General features: G+C 42.6%; 1 protein-coding gene across 2 annotated transcripts in view; it reads right to left on the bottom strand.

Annotated features, from left to right (window-relative positions):
• slit1b (slit homolog 1b (Drosophila)) overlaps positions 1–18,275 on the bottom strand; it is a 66,675-nt gene that overhangs the window by 10,381 nt on the left and 38,019 nt on the right. For both annotated transcript variants that reach the window (XM_071504730.1, XM_071504732.1), the window contains exons 11-29: positions 16,966–17,037; positions 16,370–16,441; positions 14,684–14,827; positions 14,419–14,582; positions 12,766–12,789; positions 12,432–12,576; positions 11,775–11,849; positions 11,429–11,572; positions 9,929–10,072; positions 9,660–9,826; positions 8,895–9,033; positions 8,404–8,472; positions 7,284–7,355; positions 6,887–6,958; positions 6,602–6,673; positions 4,274–4,437; positions 1,334–1,458; positions 804–898; positions 5–144 (exon numbers count right to left, since the gene is read on the bottom strand). In XM_071504730.1, coding sequence (XP_071360831.1) covers positions 5–144; positions 804–898; positions 1,334–1,458; positions 4,274–4,437; positions 6,602–6,673; positions 6,887–6,958; positions 7,284–7,355; positions 8,404–8,472; positions 8,895–9,033; positions 9,660–9,826; positions 9,929–10,072; positions 11,429–11,572; positions 11,775–11,849; positions 12,432–12,576; positions 12,766–12,789; positions 14,419–14,582; positions 14,684–14,827; positions 16,370–16,441; positions 16,966–17,037 — 2,099 coding nt within the window. The remainder of the gene's footprint in view (positions 1–4; positions 145–803; positions 899–1,333; positions 1,459–4,273; positions 4,438–6,601; positions 6,674–6,886; positions 6,959–7,283; positions 7,356–8,403; positions 8,473–8,894; positions 9,034–9,659; positions 9,827–9,928; positions 10,073–11,428; positions 11,573–11,774; positions 11,850–12,431; positions 12,577–12,765; positions 12,790–14,418; positions 14,583–14,683; positions 14,828–16,369; positions 16,442–16,965; positions 17,038–18,275) is intronic.

Here is an 18,275-nt window from a genome sequence, read left to right as displayed (position 1 = left end):
GTACCTGTGTACTTTGGAGGACACAAGCAGGTGTAGTTGCCAACTCCGTCCACACAGGTGGCGCCGTTCTCACATCCATGGTCCTCGCAGTCATCCACATTCACCTCGCAGAAGGTGCCGTGGAAACCAAACGCACATGCACAGCTACATGAGGAACAGAAACAAAGATTCACAGGAACAGCAACAGTGAAAAACTACATCGTAACCCACTGCTCGCTAAATTCACTTTGTGACACCTGTGTAAAATGATTTTATATGTACTGTATATGCTAGCATGTTGTATTAGCATGTATGTTACATTTTTTATAATAACATTAGCGGGTCCCCATTCCACAGACTGGACTGGGGTCTATGCAGCATGCCAACATGTCTGTACACGAATATGTTAGTACCAGTATGTTAGCATGTTAGCTAGCACAATAACATAATTTCCAATACGCTAACTGTTAGCATTAAATATTTAGCTTTTCATTGGAAGTATGTTAAATTGCATAAATTAGCAAGGTTAGATGCTAACCTACAAATAGCTTATTTAATCTCAAAGTACAGCTAAAGGTGGCATGGCCTTAGCCATTATTTATAGCATGCAAAACATACATTTTAGAAAATGGAATTTGAGGATCAAGTTATTATAAGTGATTAATCTTTATCCTTGAACTATTTCAGCCACCCTGCTCGCACGGCTAAAGTCCGAGACCAAGAGGGCTCAGGACAACATGGCAGGGCTCATCTACTGGCTGCTATATAGGTCGTCTCTGTTATTTTGTCCATCTTCATCTACATGTGTTTTAACAACTTGTTACCTGAACCCTCTGGTCTGTTCGTCGCTCAGGCAGGTTCCTCCGTTGGTGCAGGGATTACTGACACAAGCGTCAACTGGAGTCTCACAGTGTTTACCCTGAAAGCATCACACACACACACACACACACACACACACACACACACACACACACACACACACACCGAGCACAAAACATATTTTTAACGGGCACACAACATTAGATCAGGTCAGCTGAGTAATTTGAAGGGATTATCGGAGACAGATGTGGGCTCAAAATAATCACTGACAACACGCAAACACACATAAAATATTGGATCAGGGGTTTTAAACATTCAGCTGTGGGTGTGTAAATGGATTGGTGTGTGTCCGCAGGGGGAAACCTCTTGATTGGATGACACAAGGTGCCGACAAAAACAGACAAACGCACTAACTAGATCACGCAACCCTCTCTGCAGCACACAACATACACACAGACAGCGAAAACACACACACACACACACACACACACACACACACACACACACACACACACACACACACACAACTGCATACCGTGAATCCAGCCTTGCAGGTGCAGGTGTATGGTTGTGTGGGGTGGTCTTGGCAAATGCCCTGGTTCTGGCAGGGGGAGGACACACACGGACTACATTTGGCCTGAACAGACGCCTCCACCGGACCTGATGACACACACACACACACACACACACACACACACACACACACACACACACACACACACACACAAAGAGGCCAGTTAGAGACACTAACATCTTTAACATCTCTTCACATTTGGGGACTGAAACAAGAAACAAATCTGAGCTCTGAAGCAAGAAATATTCAGAAATTTAAAGATTTTTTTAGTGACAGTATAAATACACTCAGGCATTATCATTGTTTATTTTTTTTTAAATGTGTGAATTTATCTGTATTTGTTATGATATTTAAAATGGTTTAAAATTGGATTTGATAAACAACAAATGAAAACCAGGGTGAAAATTGGATTCTAAAAATACTGTTTGCAGCACAGACTGTAATTTAAATGTTTATTGTTCTCTTTACTGTACCACATCATTTGAAGCTTGTTTGTGCTTTTAATTTTTCTTGTCATTCTTAATTGCTCTGCTGTGGCAAAACCACAGGAAAAATGATCATGTTTTACTTTTTGTTTTTGACATGATTTGTGTTTGGGGTTAGAGGCAGCACCTGGTGCAGGACCTGAATCTGAGCGACAGCACATCAGCTACGTCACAGAGCGGCTGTGGAGGGATCTTAAGAACATGTCAATCATGTAACATGGAGATTGACAGGCATGCAGTAAACACAAATGTGTGTGTGTGTGTGTGTGTGTGTGTGTGTGTGTGTGTGTGTGTGTGTGTGTGGGGGCGGGTAGCGTAAAACCAAGACAACTGAAGGAGACACGTGTGTGCAAGAATCACAACAAAAGAAATAATGATGGATTAAACTTAAAGGTGCAAGTGAACAGAAACTGGGATGGAAGCAGGGAGAATTTGTATTGTCACTGTGTTTTTCTTATGTGGACCCCAGGAACATCAGCTTCCACGACATGTCGGTAGCCTCTGTTTATCAGCACAATTCAGGTGCAATCACAAAAAATTAAATATATCTCTGTTATTCTGGATGTTCACAGAAACGTGCACCAGCATGACATTTGACAAATCGATCGCTGCTTCTTTGGATTCATTTTACCGTGTCAAACCAATGAGAAGTGAAATGAAAAATCACAGACGCACAGACATCATGTGGAGCTCTGTGACGGGGAGATGAAGCTCCATCCTGATTGCAGAAGGCTTTACGTGAGATGTGAGGAAACTTTAATTACAGCGAGATATCACAATGAATTTTACAGTGCTACAATATTTGGATGTTTAAAAATACAACAATTAGCACCTGTGATAATGCCTGATAGAAAAAAAAAGTCACTAACGGAAAGTGCACAGTAGATTCACACCATGAAGAGAGTGGGATCCTTGAATATATGTGCTTTTCACTGGTGTTATGTTTAAACAGAACTTTAACTCCAGATCTTTTTAGCTGTTGTAACAATACCTATTAAAATCATTCACCTGTGACCTTTTTTGTCTTTTATTTTACAACTTTAATTGGTTGTGGGTTTAATTGAGTTTTTTAGTCCACATTTAAAAATCACTGAAAGCAAATCCCTCAGCACAGAAATAAAACACTGAATAAAAGATCACTCTCTGTATTATCACTTAGCTAAATCGGCACCGGTGCGGCTAATTGTCTTAGAAGTCACATAATAAGCTAAATGCAGATTAAAGCATGAGTGACATCTTACAGTAATATAATGTTAAACTTTGTTTCTGCAGTACTTCTCTGACTGAAGTGCTTCAAAGGAAGAAGAAAGAAAGAAAACAATAAAAGCAAAGAGATTATCAAACACAGGAGAAAAAAAAAATTCAGTTAGAAGAATGAAGGCATATGCATAAAGGCTGTTTATAGATTAAGGTGTTGTGAAAGGATTTAAGGTTCCTCTCCAGAGACTTCTTAAACTGTGTAAAATACTCTGCTATGATTAATATTTTGTTAAACATGGTTTTCCCACATAAAAAGTAAAAAAAATATATCAGGAAAACTGGGTCTAAAGCTCCTCTACTGTTACTTCCTCATTGAGAAACCTGGATCAGACCTTGGCCCCGCCCACCACCTGCTTTCCCCAGGTGTCCAGGTGAAAGAGCAGAGAGGATGAAGATGTTAGAGGAGGAAACATCAGAGAGACTCAGCTTCATGTTGGAGCCTCAGTCAGACCCAGACTCAGATGAGGAGTCTGTTGAGACCTGAATCAGAGACTAGCAGACGGATCAGAACCGTTAGCATAGTTAGCACCTTTTATTTGTTTATGTTGTTTGTTAGCTTGTAACTGGCAGTAGCTGACACAGTGTTAGTGGTTGTGCTAATGCTAACTCTAACTCTCTGTAGCAGGTTTATTTAGCCCCGCCTCTTGTCCCTACAAGTCAACAGGATTGGTTCCTCAGGTTCTATGACGTATGAATCCCTGACTGTCTGAATCTGCTGTTATGAGACTGTCATTGGTTCACTGCAGTTTAAGGTGGAAACACTCAGTGATGGTGTTGACAGATTTTTTTGCTCATGATATGTCTTGTATATAAAAAACATCATGTGGATGTTAACAAGGTTAAACACTTGATTTTTATCAGTGGGTCTTTAAAAAATTAAAAGATAGTTCTGCCAAGACCGATCTAAGGCAACGTAAGGAATAAGTGAATCAAAGATATATTTTAAATCAAGGACATTTAGCACTTTAAATGTTACCAGAGGAATTAACACAATAAACTCAATATTATGTCACTTTGATTTAGAAAAAAGTTTTACATGTCAAGTAAAAGCTTTTAACTTTGGAACAACGAGCAGAAATACAGATAAAAACAAGACAAGAAACCAGGGCCGCTGTTTCATGTACAGCTTTGTCAGGGAGGCTTCCTGCTGACTTACCCAGACACTGAAACTTGTCGGCGGGCGTGGTGAGCAGCAGCTTGCCCTCCATGCCGCGGGGGCCGGCACAGCGGGCGATACCGGGCTCCTTGTAGCCACTCTTCACCCAGTCCGACAGCCACAGCAGACGGCAGTCGCAGTACAGAGGGTTGGCTCCAATCGCTCTGAAGGAAGCAAAAGATAAAGAGTCAGCTCAGTGACAGACGGAGAGGAAAAAATAATTTGAAGGAAGGATGGGAGGAAAGATACAAAGAAAAGACAGATAAAAGGAAAGAAGTAAATTAAAGAAGCTAAATGATAAGGTTTCCTATCTTTCTTCAGAGATTAGGTTCTCTTCATCTAACTCATTAAGATTTAGATTTTTCCTCTTCTGATTATAGCAGAAAGCAAATGAACTGGGCTGCAACTTAGTAAAATACAGTGATTTCTCTTCCCTTCAGAGTGTGACTCTGTGTGCACTTTATTTTAACAATTTATGAAGAATTTTTTAACAGGAGAGACAGGCAGGAAGTGAGGAAGGACTGACAGTATTCAGGTAAAGGTGGCAAAGAGAGGAGAGGACAGAGAAAGATGGAACTGGAAAAGAAAAAAGGACTCAGACAGAAGAAGTCGACAGGAGTGTGGAAGAGAGCAGAGAGGAGAAGGAAGCAGGAAGTGAGGACGGTTAATTAACCTTCATTAGTATGTAGCCTACTGCACTGATTTTCAAAGCCACACGGGGGAGCTCTCAGACCTCACACACAGTGACACACACACACACACACACACACTAACACAAACACACAGGCACGAAACTAATGATATCCATTTAGTCTGGGTCAATTGATTCACTTGATAAGATTATCAGAGACAAATGTGGGATCAAATATCGCTCATCACATAATGCTGTCTCTCTCTCTTACTCTCTCTCTCTCTCACACACACACAAACACACACATACACACACAGACCAAGGTCAGGATGTCTCAGAGTCATATGAGAAAATGTTCCAGTAGTAAATCTATGAAACTGCACATCCTGTCGATCACTGGAAAACAACTGTGGCGATTTTGTGGAAGCAGTGTTTTTAAGTTTTCAGCGAGGGATCATCATAAACATGTCAGACACGCTCACTTTCAGTTTCACCTCAAATTAAGTGGTTTAAAACCCACAACCTGGCTAAAATGTGTGATGTCCGACTGAACAGTAAGAGGAATACTAAGGCTTAGGCTGAGAAAAACAAATCTAGACTGTACTTAAAGGAGCTATAGACGAGTTTTGCTATTGCTTTTGCTATCGTTAGCATTAACCACTGTTTACTTACCAAGAGCTTCAGCCATCATTGGATTTACAAGGCAAGACAGACTGGACGCTACAGTGACTCGGTATCGGAAAGTGACAAGACTAGCTAGCTGGTTAGCATGCTAACTTCAGTAGCAGAAAACAAGTGATAGAAGTAGAGGCAAAACAAGATGGTTGCTTTTGACAGCTGGAGACAGCTCTTGGTGAGTTAAGGAATAAAGTTTGATGCTGAACTCACAACGTTTCTTCTACACTGGTAAATAAACAGCTGTTAATGCTAACGTTAGCGATGTAGCAATAGCAAAACTTACATACAGCTCCTTTAAAAATGTCTTGATGATTATTGCATGATGGTACAGTCATAAAAGTGTCATTCGTTATAGTTTAACTTACATTCCTCTCTTTCTTTAAGTCCTAATCATGAACAAACTGAATGTACCTGAGCAGGTGATATTTACCGTAGCTCTTCATTCACCCGTCACATTGTTCTCATGATGGGTGAAATTTATAGCCCAATTCATTTCCCTGATAGACCCGAGTCGGCAGGATGTTATTTCAGAGATAATGTCATGTTTCACAGGACAGAAATAAAAATCCTTCCTCCCTCCTGTCTGTTATCATCTCTCCTTCTCCTCCCTTCCTCATTCCTCCTCATCCTCAACCTCCACCATCCATCTCCCACACTTACTGTGGATCCTCACATTGACTCACGTGGGTCATGCTTGACTGAGGATGATTATACTGTATATGCAGACACACACACACACACGTATATATACTGGCCTCAGATCAATAACACTATGGGAAACGATGGATCTTTCCAGCTAATTCAATCCAGCGGACAGCCACTTTAAACCATTCATTCTCTGTGAACTGGACTCAATCTGACTGGAGCCATAATGGCAGGAGAATGAACACACACACACACACACACGGACCTCATTCTGTCAGCGAGGTCGGACCCTGCTGTCCGTTACACTCAGCTGGTGCTGTCGTTATGTACATTTAGTGCGTGCATGTGAACTACATTTATATTTGAGTGCTTACAGGTGAGACAGCGAGGCCACGTCGCTGAAGATGCCCTGCTGCAGCTCGGAGATGTCGTTGCCATGGAGAGAGCTGAAAGACGAATGCAGCTGAGGGTCAAAAATGGTCAAACTGCAAATTCAGAGTGTCATTCAGTTCAACAACTGAGGAACATTTAAAGTCCAGCAACAGATGATGGCTTGTTGTAAGAAAGCAAGGGGAAGGACAGTGATGAGGTCTGGCCAGTGACAAGTGTGGTATGGCCTGTGTGTGTGTGTGTGTGTGTGTGTGTGCGTGTGAGCTCACAGCAGCCTCAGAGAGCGAAGGCCGCCCAGAGCCAGAGGAGGGATGCAGCGTAGAGAGTTGTAACTGAGGATCCTGAAAAGAGAAAACAGAACATAAAGACATCACATTAAAAACACAGTCTGAGCTGAAACCGTCACACGTGGACTCAGGAAGGACACTGAAACAATAAAAAGGTTTCCACTTGTACACAAAACGAGCATTAGCTGAGAGAAGCTGACCTTCTAGACTCCTGTTTAACTGTAGCTCTTGTTTGCAGGGTCATATCGTTTTCTATTGACTAAAAATCAGTTAGACTGAACTGAACTAAATGTCTATTACTCACACACTGCGGAGCCCAAGTTCAGTCTTTCTGACACACACACGTTACGTTTGTGTGGATTTGTGCGTGTGGACTCACAGTGTGGTGAGCTGGCTCATGTTGGAGAAGGAGTCGTCGGACAGGGAGCTGATTTTATTGTTGCTCAGGTCTCTGCAGAGGCAAAAGTCAATTCTGATAAAAACCCACACACAGTGTATATGCTGCAGAAGATACACACACACACACACACACAAACTAATAACACATGATACAATCTCTTTCTCTCCATAACACACACACAGACACACAGACACACAGACACACAGACATGTTTTCCCATTAGAACATCTCATGCTGCTCATCAGTGAGTTCAGTTAATCACATGAGAAAGTGTGTGTGTGTGTGTGTGTGTGTGTGTAATTACACAAATATACAGTATGAGGCTGCTCGACTTCTCTCCACACATCTAACTACACAGTCCACAGCTCCCCCTGCTGGATCTGCTCATAAATACAGTGAAGGTTTCACTGCTCTTCAGCTCTGTCACATCCTGTTTCCTTCCCACATGTTGGATCGATACATCATTAAACATTAAAAATTAAAAAGCTGCAGTTAACAGAAAGAAATAAAATAAAACATTAAGTGGGAGGTTAAGGTGCTGCCCTCCAGATACACTGTACATTAAAGGTGTTTACATTCACAGCTGATGAACAGTATAGAAACAGCTCTTTTTATTAAGATTCCTCCAATTTTAAGGGACAAAAATGAACATGACAGCCCACTTTCAACCCACAGACACCAGCAGACTCTCTTCTTCTCTTGATCCTGAAGGCCTCAGCCTGACATGATCAGATGGACTGAGGTCAGCAGACTGAAGATCTTTCCACTGTTTGGCCATAAAACAGCTCCTCGGCTGCCCTGTCTCTGCGTTTGGGTTCACTCTACTGTTGCATCGTCCTAAAACTGGGGGGACTGGGTTTAAAAAGGGCAACGAGTCCTATAACATTCACTCGATATAGATATAGATGAAAACCCTGAAATGAAAGCTTTAATCTCTTAGTCTTTGCTTTTCTTTCCTTTCAAATCCAAAGTGCTTGAGCACAAAGAGAATTCTTCCTGACTGCGTTGGATATGAATAAGATTTACTAAATGCAGATATGTTAGCAGAGGCAGCAGAGCGGTGACGTGTGAAGGGTTAGTCACGTGTGAGATCTCTTACACAAGCTGCAGGTATTTGAAGGTGGTCAGCTCTTTGGGAACGCTGGTGAACTGGTTTCCATCCAGATACCTGCGAGGACGACAGACAGACGTTCATCGTGTCTTTCGTTTCTAGATAAACTCATTTCTGAATCACATATTACTGATTCAAACTTCATCATGTCTCTGCTGCAGAAAAACAATCAGAGCATTAATGGATTGTTTCCAAATATAACTAGAATATGACTATAAATATCGTTTTTCAAATATCATTTAAATGCATCCATCAGTTTTACAGTGTGCAGCAATTAATTCAGAGACATATAATTACAACCTTTAAATCAGAGAAGATAAACATCACTTATAAGATAATTACTGCTACATGTTTTACTGCTGTACTGGCTGTGTAATATTTCCTCTGCACGGCTTAATTTTCCTGATGTTATCTCAGCTTACGTCGATGACTTTTCAGGGCTCACGCTGCAACAGCAAATGATGCGTTCTGGGACTCACAGTTCGGTGACGTTGCGGGGCAGCCCCCTGGGCAGAGCCTGCAGGTGTTTGTTGCTGCAGCGGACCACCGTGTCCATACAGGTGCACTGGTTCGGACACTGAGGCCCCGGAGCGCAGCTGCTGTCCTCCAGCACAGAGCCTGAGCAGACACACAGGGAGGTTCACAGCACGGTTACACAACACTGATGTGAGGAGGTGACGTTTTTACTTAATGTGTAAATGATCAAAATGCTGCTAACATGTAAATACAATCTCCACTTCATGTATTTACTTGCTACACTTGCTACACAGGCCCCCTGTATCTTTTACAATTGAATTTAAAGTCCTTTTACTTGTATAGAAAGCTCTCAATGGTTTGGCTCCCTCTTACATCACTGACTGTTTGTTGTGTTATGTTCCTCCACGAGCCCTTAGATCCAAAATAAAACTGGGGAAGGTGCCTTCTTCTATTATGTGAAACACCGTACCAAGAAATTTTGGAGGGTCGGACTTAGTGGACATTTTTATACAATGACTGAAAACACACCTGTTCAATTTAACTTTTAATTAGCTCTTAGAGTAGTTTATTTTATTTTACTTTCTTCTATTATTATTATAATTTTTTTCTTTTCGTAAATGTTTCCCTAGTCATGATTTCCCTGTTTTAACTCCCAGTGTTATATTTGTCAGAGCACTTTTAGCTGTATGAAAAGTGCAACATCAATACAGTTTTTTATTAATATTATTATTGTAATTAGTGTTTGTGTTTGGGTGCATGCACGGTACCATCCTCGCAGCGGAAGTCGGGCACGGCGACGTCCTGCAGTGGGATCTCTCGGAGGAAGGCGGGGCCTTGGCAGCGGGGGTTCCCCGTCACAATGCGCCTGCTCCGGAGCCACGCCCCGAACCAGGACAGGCGGCAGTCACAGTTGAAAGGATTGGCCAGGAGGTTCCTGGTGGATTGAAAGATGAAGAGTCGCAGATGAAGAGGGTGAAAAAGGAAGAGCAGAGGCCGTGTGTGTGTGTTTGTGTGTGTGTGTAAACGTGTCACTGACAGCGTGGACAGGTTGGGCAGGGTGTCGAAGGCTCCGGGCAGGATGGTGCTAAGCTGGTTGTCGTAGAGGGAGAGCAGCCTGACGTTGCTCAGCCCTGTGAAGCTGCCGTTATGGATGCAGCTGATCCGGTTGTTCCTCAGCATCCTGCACACACACGCACACACGCACACACACACACACACACACACACACACACACACACACACACACACACACACACACACACACACACACACAAAACCCATCAAACACAGTCAGTTTTGATCACACAAGCCTTTAAAGAACTCTTCTGCCATCACCGTCACATCACTGCCCATTTATTTGGCTGATATTTTCTTGGAGGAAGTAACTTCTGATCACTCTCATGCTCACACTGATTATTACTCTTACTGAGGAGGTCAAAGGTCAAACCCTCCTGGCAGCAGATGTCAGTTGTCAGAAAGACGTTTGACTCTAACCTGTCTAACTTCAGACAGATGTTAAATTTTGGTTGGAAATTAAAATCTGGTTGACACAAAACCCAACATTCACTAACTGACAGTGTGATGTTTAGCTGATGTTTAGTGGAGGTTGGGTTTTGCTCACGACTAGAATGTCGATATTTTTGTGAAGCATTTGGAAGATGTTGGATTTTGGTTACTTAACAACACAACTTAAAACTAACAAAATATCAACATCAGCTGGCGTCAAATTAACTTTAGCATTAGAGGCTGTCCTGATCGAATCACCTGACGTCACAACCTACATTCAACCAAATACCAACATCTAATCACGTTGGTGGCCATCTTCGTGCCTGCTGGGAAGTTATTAAAATGTTTGAAAATGACCAGACCTATGTTATATACGTTGCTGAGTTGTGTTACATTATCACAGAAGTTTCCATCAATTCTCAAACCAGAGAAATCTGTGATTTTAATCATGGTGACATTTACAGCCTCTGATTTTTAAAGTGAAACTGTTTTATTCAGTGTTTTTACTGTATTTAATCAGCTGCTCTGTTTGTTGTGGAGAGGAGGAGACCTTTGTGGAGAATTCAGCTCCAGGTAAAAACCTGAACCACTTGAAGGAAACAAGGAGAAGCTGACAGCAATGATGGCAACAGCTCCCATGATCCCACACTATTCACAATGTCACCAAACTCAATCTTTTGTTATGATTGAGACCCCTAGTGGCAGAAAATGACATATTCTTGCTTTTAATTAGGTCATTGCAGATTTTCTGTTGTCAGGGTTTGATGGTCACTCGACATTTTGTTGGTAGAATTTCTTCATAGTGTTTTAAATCTGAAATCTGAGCATTTTTCCACACTGTCTTGTTAGTCCATGTTCTACCTTTGTAGCTCAGAGAAACAATGAATGAATAAATAACAGTGAGCTCAAACTTGACGTCACGTGTGTCATTAAATCTTAAAGTGTGTCCCTCCGTCTTCTTTCCTTACAACGTTATTTTCTCTGCGTCATCATTTCTGAAAGTGTGAGGACGAGTGAGACGTGAACTCACAGCATGCGTAGCCCCTCCATGCCCTTGAGCATGCTCCCTCTGACCGACTCCAAGTGGTTGGCCGTCAGGTGAAGCTCCACCACCGAGGAGGCGCCTTCAAATGCTCCGTCCTCAATATCCGAGATCTTGTTGTTGCTCAAGTTGCTGGAAGGAAGGAAGACAGACTCACAATGGCGGAAGTCAACCTGGTTCAACCGGCAACCAGCTCAACATTTTGGGACACATGTTTTCCAGTGTTTCATTCTCTGTGCATTTTTACAAGTACATTTTCTCATCATGCAGATTTATTTTCAATGAGATCTTTGAGCGGGCGTTCATCACTGTTGAGGTATTCTAAGTGACCTACATTTTCTTGAGCTGCGACAGGCCCTTGAACGCACCGGTGGCCTCCAGCACCGAGAGGTCGTTGTTGTTGAGACGCCTGAGATGATCACAGAGAACAGGCATGAAAAACATCGTTAGCACAAGAGTCGGTTTGAAACGTGTGTGTGTGTCCAGTGAGTGTGCAGCCATGCAGCACGAGGCCACACATACATGTCAACACGGATCTCCATGAAGTATCTGTGCACAGCATGTTCATATGCCATATATGAAAATGTCCCTGGATGTGTTTGTGTGTGTATGTGTGTGTGTATGTTTGGTAGTGTAATCCTTTGTGTGTGTGTCTTCAAGTGTAGAGTATTATGACTGTGAGTCATAAGGGATCCGTGCAAACCCCAAACTGACTGCTGCACATTTCAATAGTGGATCCTGGAGCCAGACCGATGTCTCCGCAGGACCAGTGTCATCAGCTGATTCTGGCTAAGATCTGATCAGGCACAGTAATTAAATTCATCTGTGTGGGTTTACTGTGTTTGCACGGAGCCAATAAAAAACAGAGACTTCACAAAGTTTTTTATGAGTATCAGGTGTCGAGCATCCGTTGGACTCTTAGTGTGGTTGGATTTGTGTGCTCTGTGCCTGTGTGTGTGTGTGTGTGTGTGTGCCTGTGTGTGTGTCTCACAGCTCTTCAGTGGAGGAGGGCAGGTGTTCAGGGAACTTGGTGAGGCGGAGGTTGGAGCAGTCGACCACATTGGCCTCACAGCGACATTTAGCGGGACACACTGGCTTACTGTTACACTCGTAGCTCTGACGTCTGTCCTCGTTACCTGAACACACACACACACACACACACACACACACACACACACACACACAAGGAAGACAAAGAGATGGTCTCATGTGGGTCAAATTGCTAGAGATAGATATATAGATCTAAAGATATTTAGACAGACTGACACAGATCAGAAAAATTTATAACTCATGTACAAGACACACAAACAGACACACACGGTCACCTGGGATGTGGTACTGCTCTTTGGCTGTCATGAAAAAAGAAGAAAGAAAACCACGTCAGTCAAAAGTTGACACACACACACACACACACACACACACACACACACACACACACACACACACACACACTGCAACTAAATGCTGAGCCCCTGACCTGAGCCTAAAACCAAGTCTTAAGGCTCAAACAGCTCTATAACTGAAACTGGTCCTCACAAATAGGCCTATAGAAGTACATGTCCACACTCTCCTGGACGAGGTCCGGTATGAAACTGGCAGCAGAAAACTTTCACATCTTTACACATGAAAACATGAGACGAGGCACAAACAGTGTGTTTTCTGGAGGCGATGTGTCGGCTCGTACTCGGCTCTCCAGGCCTGGCTCTGGACTAAAGCAGCGTGAGGCGGTTTGTACGGGGATCAGGGAGCCTGCCACGGTTTCACTGGCCAGACGCCGGCTCCACAGTCTGGCTCCTCACACTGGCACAGCGTGGGAGATGAAAATGGTCGGGAGCTTGTAGTTCAGGCGTCCAGTTACAGTCTGTGAGAGTAATTTGCTTCTTCTTGTGTTGCTGTCACACACTCTTGTAAACACACTTTTTCTCTCCGTGTTTTTGGTTTTCATGCTTCACATGCTTTTCCAACTCATGTAGCTGTTTCACTACATTTCTTTATGGCGTTTTATTTTGAGGTGAATAAATAATGCAAATAATAAGCAATAAAAAGGAAATCTCAAGTGTTGTAACCTGAGCATTTCCTCCACTGCTGCTGCCTTGAGGCTGCAGTGGTTATGACCTCACAAAGTACTAAAGTGTTGGATCAAACCATAGACTGTTTATAAAAATGGACGTAGACTCCGGATTTGAAAAGTGAAGCCGATGCAGAAGCGCTTTAGTTATTCATGACCATCAGGGGGCGTCTTCACTGGTTGTAAAAAGAATCTGATTGTATTGAAGTCTATGGGAAAATGTCTCTACTTCTCACTTGATTTATTACCTCAGTAAACGTTTTCCTGATGGTTTATGGTCTCAGTCTCTAGTGTCAAGTCTTCAATAAAACATGATGTTATTTTTTTAAGTTATAGTCCATTTAGAGGGAAATAGACCATAAAGCAGGGTATGCATTAGGGCGGGGCTACGTGTGATTGACAGACCACACAGGGCGACCTACCTGCCTGGTTTCCAAAAAACCAAGATGGTGACGGACAAATTACAAACTCGTGGCTTCAAAACAGCAGCTCACAAACCAAAGGGTGACATCACGGTGGGTTGGCACCCACAACAACTTAGTGATAAAATTCATATTCTTAGAAAACATAAAACACACATTATTCTTTAATCTTTTTAAATTTTTAGTGTTTGTGGATCTGACACGTTTTCATTCAGTGCAGTCTGGATTTGATACTGTGAACAGTGGAGCGCTGGTGTCTGATGGCAGACTGTCACGAGCTAATATATAAACAGAGCAAGTGTGTGACAAAAGGCTTCTGGGGGAAGACGACATTTCTCACTGTATGCACGTGGATATTTCCCTTGAGGCTTTGCTGTTGTTCAGCATCTGACACAATCAACTGTACAAACCCAGACTTGCATCCTGATTCACACTCCTGTCATTTCACACTCTCACACACACACACATACACATACAGTGGCACTGACCGGAGCATCTGAACTTGTTGCTCTTGATCTGTGCGATGCGTTTGTTGGCGAGGCGGCGAGGGCTGGCGCAGCGAGCTCCGCTGGTCTCTATGGGGTTTGAGCGCAGGAAGTCGGCCAGCCACTTCACATTACAGTCGCACACAAAGGGGTTCTGGGCCAGGTGGCTGATGGGAAAAGATCACAGGGTCGGGGGTGCAACATCAGTCATCATGAAGGAGAGCTGAACAGGAACAAACTGTGTGTGTGTGTGTGTGTGTTGGCTCACAGTGTCTGGATGCTGTGCAGTGAGCTGAAGGTGCCTTTGGCCAGACTCTGGATCTTGTTGTCGTACAGAGACAGGAGAGCCAGGTTCTCCAGATCTTTGAACACTGTGGCTCTGATACAGTGGATCTTATTTGCGTTCAGCAGCCTGCAGGGCGACGGGAGAAGTTCAGAAACTCAGAAGTTCAAGAAGTTTCAGGCAGAAGTATTTGAGAAAGTGGAGAAGGCGATGAACAGCACATAGACAGCCTGTGAACCATAGTAGAGCCAAACCAAGCTGTGAGTGGGTTTTTATTCCCACTTTTCTGCACCTTCCTCCAAATCAGACTGAACTGTGTCCTGTGTGTGTGAAGATGCTATTGGACAATAAATTAAAGTGCTCCAATCTAATTAAGATTACATGTGTCTTGTCTTTTCCCTACTTAGCTCATCCTTGATGAAGACCAGATTTGGGCAGTATTCTCTAAGTTCATGCTTTTTTCTACATCCTTATCTACCTCAGTATAGCTTGGTTACCCCAGCAACGGAGGATAAAAGTGTCTGCAGACGTCCACTATTGATAATCTATTCTATAACAATGAGCCTGATCTCAGGGACCAGGGCAAACAAAAATAACACTGGAGTTCCTCAGCAATGAGGAACTATTACCAAGTACCCAGACAATGACATGACCTGTTTTCTAACCCAACCCCTGTGAACAACTATTGAAACTAGGTGTTATAAAGGTGATATAAAACAAAGCATGATGTCTAAAGTTTGATGCTTGTGATGCTTTGAGCCTTGTTTTTCATGTTAGAAAATTAAAAACAAAAGGAAGAGATGGCATTTCTATCATAGTAGGTGGAGGATGGGCTCATTTTAAACACAACCTCAAGATGTCTACACACAGGGTTTAAAGGTCCTATATTGTCTAAAGGTAGATGCCCATGTCTTATTTGATAATAAAGCAGGTCTAGGTTCTATATTAATACTGTGAAAGTATCAAAGCCTCAGTCCACAGAGAAATGCACACAGCCTGTATTCAGAAACTGAGCCTTAAAACCAGCCGTCAGGACTTCTGGAACTTTGTGATGTCACAACAAAGCAGTCACTGCTCTCAGCCATACCCCAAGCCCCGCCCACCTGGACCCACCATCCAACCTTACAGGATTTGGTTTCTCTGAGTGTTTACCTGAAATCTGTTATATTTTTATTTGATCACTCAGAAAACAGTCAGCCAATCAGAAGAGAGGCTCAGATCCTCTCTTCTGATTGGCTGACTGACCTGTTGTTACTAGAACTCCAGAGAGAAGCATGAGAGAGGAGATGTAAAACTACACCGAGATGGTTTTTGGTCCTTAAAACCACAAATATATCTTCTGATGGAGATCAACACTTCAGATAAAACCCTGGTAAATTTTCTACATTTCTGCTGCATCAGTTTAACTTCCACCTGCGTCCTGACAAAAACAACAGAGGGCTCCACATATGAAATGCATGGTAAACAATGGTAAATAAACAGAATACATAAAAATAAACAATACACAGTATGTTGTGATAAACTTGGCAAACAAACACATTTAGTTAGTTTCCATCCCTGAGTTATGAGCTACTTTCAAGCCACTTGACACCTGAAATTCATTTATGTAAAACACAGTCAGTGTAAATGTCACTTTTGACAAATATATGCGTCTTGTGGTTTTGGACTTACAGCAGCTCCAGTGAGGTCAGGCCATCAAACACTCCGCTGGGCAGCTCGGTGATCTTATTACCATACAGAACCCTGCACACAGAGAGGGCTTCATGTTTTCTTTTCCTCAAAAGACCCCGTGTTCATACATACATCCCACCACCTGTTACTTGTTACTCTGATGTTTTATTATCAATTCAACAGAAAGACTCTTATTTCACTGGCAAAACATTTAGTTGGCTTCACACTCTGCTACAACTCTGCACAAAACAGATCAACACACAACCCACAAACAAGTCAAAACACACAGCACACAGACAAATACAGTACATGCATGTATGCTTGTACACACACACTCTCGTATCCACACACAGGGCTGCAGGCCGCCCGCTGTGAGTGTTTGTATGTCCTGATATTTCATAAGAAATGTCTGTTTACAGAGAGCAGGCGCCGCTTCTGCATTATTCATACCAGCAGTTGCACACATGCACATGCGGTGAGACATATGGAGGTATAGACAGGCAGAATACAGACATATGTAAACACATATTGGTGGAGACACTCTAATAACACTCCAGCAGTTTGTTCACTCACTCACTCAGACGCGTGTTACTCACAGTGAGTTGAGAGCTCTGAGGCCGTGGAAAGCATCTGGAGCAATCTCAGATATCTGGTTGTTACTCAGGTCTCTGGGAAAAACACACACACACACACACACACACACACACACACACACACACACACACACACACACACACACACACACACAAATACACACACACACACACACACACACACTCTTTTTAGTCACAGCAGAGAGAAAGACTTTCTTTTTAAAGAGATCATGGAGTGATCTGTGATTTCAATTTGAGCATAAATAAATAACTGAAATCAGTCGTTCACTCATGTTTCTGTCAGCTGAGGAACATCTCTCAGATTGGATCATCCCTCTGGAAACTGTTCCTCTTCTTTTCATTATTTCCTTTCTTGTCTACGTCAGAATCTCTTTCCGTTTTTGTTAAAAAATTCTGCTGCCAGGATTTCGACATGAACTAAAAACCAGTGCACGTCTGCCGAGGCCTCAGTATTACTGAGCTAAACAGGTCAAAACTCCAGCAGCACTTAAACAGAAGGACTTTATTTCAAATAAAGTGTAAACTTGGACCTTCTCTTTTCTCCATGCACCTTGGAAGTAGGTGAAGTTGTGCCAGAAGCCTTATTATTATTGTATTACTGAGCTACTAACATCTTGCAGATCCTTCCCTGCCTGTTGCTCCCAGGCTGAGACCCAGGTTTTCGAGGTCTAAAGCCTGTGGTGCAAATGCATTTAGGGCGTGTTTCTACCATTTTTGCTGTTTTAATAGCGAAAGAAACAGTCACTGCTTCAGACACATGGCTCAAAAGTGTCGTACCATCTCCCTCCCCCTTTAAAAGCCAGGTGTGCTTGCACCTTGTTGGGTTTTTATTACAACGGTGCAGTGTTTCACGCAGAGTTCGATTGTGACCGACCAGTGAGTCCAGTCCCGACACACATACATACACGCGCAGGCTGAGTGAATCAATGAGTTATTTTTCAGTTCATTATGAGACTGTGGTGGACAAATTTTTGAACTGAACAGATGAACTGAAAACACTGTGGCTCACTGTGCACCTGCCTGTGTAGACTCACCTGAAACAATATTAAATACTGAGCCACAGTTTAACTTAATTGATTGTTTTTTTAATTCATATATCGTTTTACTGGCTGAGCTCATGGCTGGTTTAGTGCTGTTATCATTTCTTTTATTATTTTTACTATAAGCTGACTGTCCTATAGTTGTGTTTAAATCTGTGTTGTTTTAAAGATGTTTATTAAGTATATGATTGTTAAAATTGAGGCTGAATCTGCCTTCTCCTCAAATGAAGTGAGGAGTTTAATGGTGCATTT

This window comes from Trachinotus anak, unplaced genomic scaffold (assembly GCF_046630095.1).
Source record: "Trachinotus anak isolate AG129_WGS33_773 ecotype Australia unplaced genomic scaffold, CSIRO_AGI_Tana_v1 ptg000019l, whole genome shotgun sequence".
Classification (NCBI taxonomy): Eukaryota; Metazoa; Chordata; class Actinopteri; order Carangiformes; family Carangidae; genus Trachinotus; species Trachinotus anak.
This window is presented reverse-complemented; position numbering and strand designations above follow the sequence as displayed.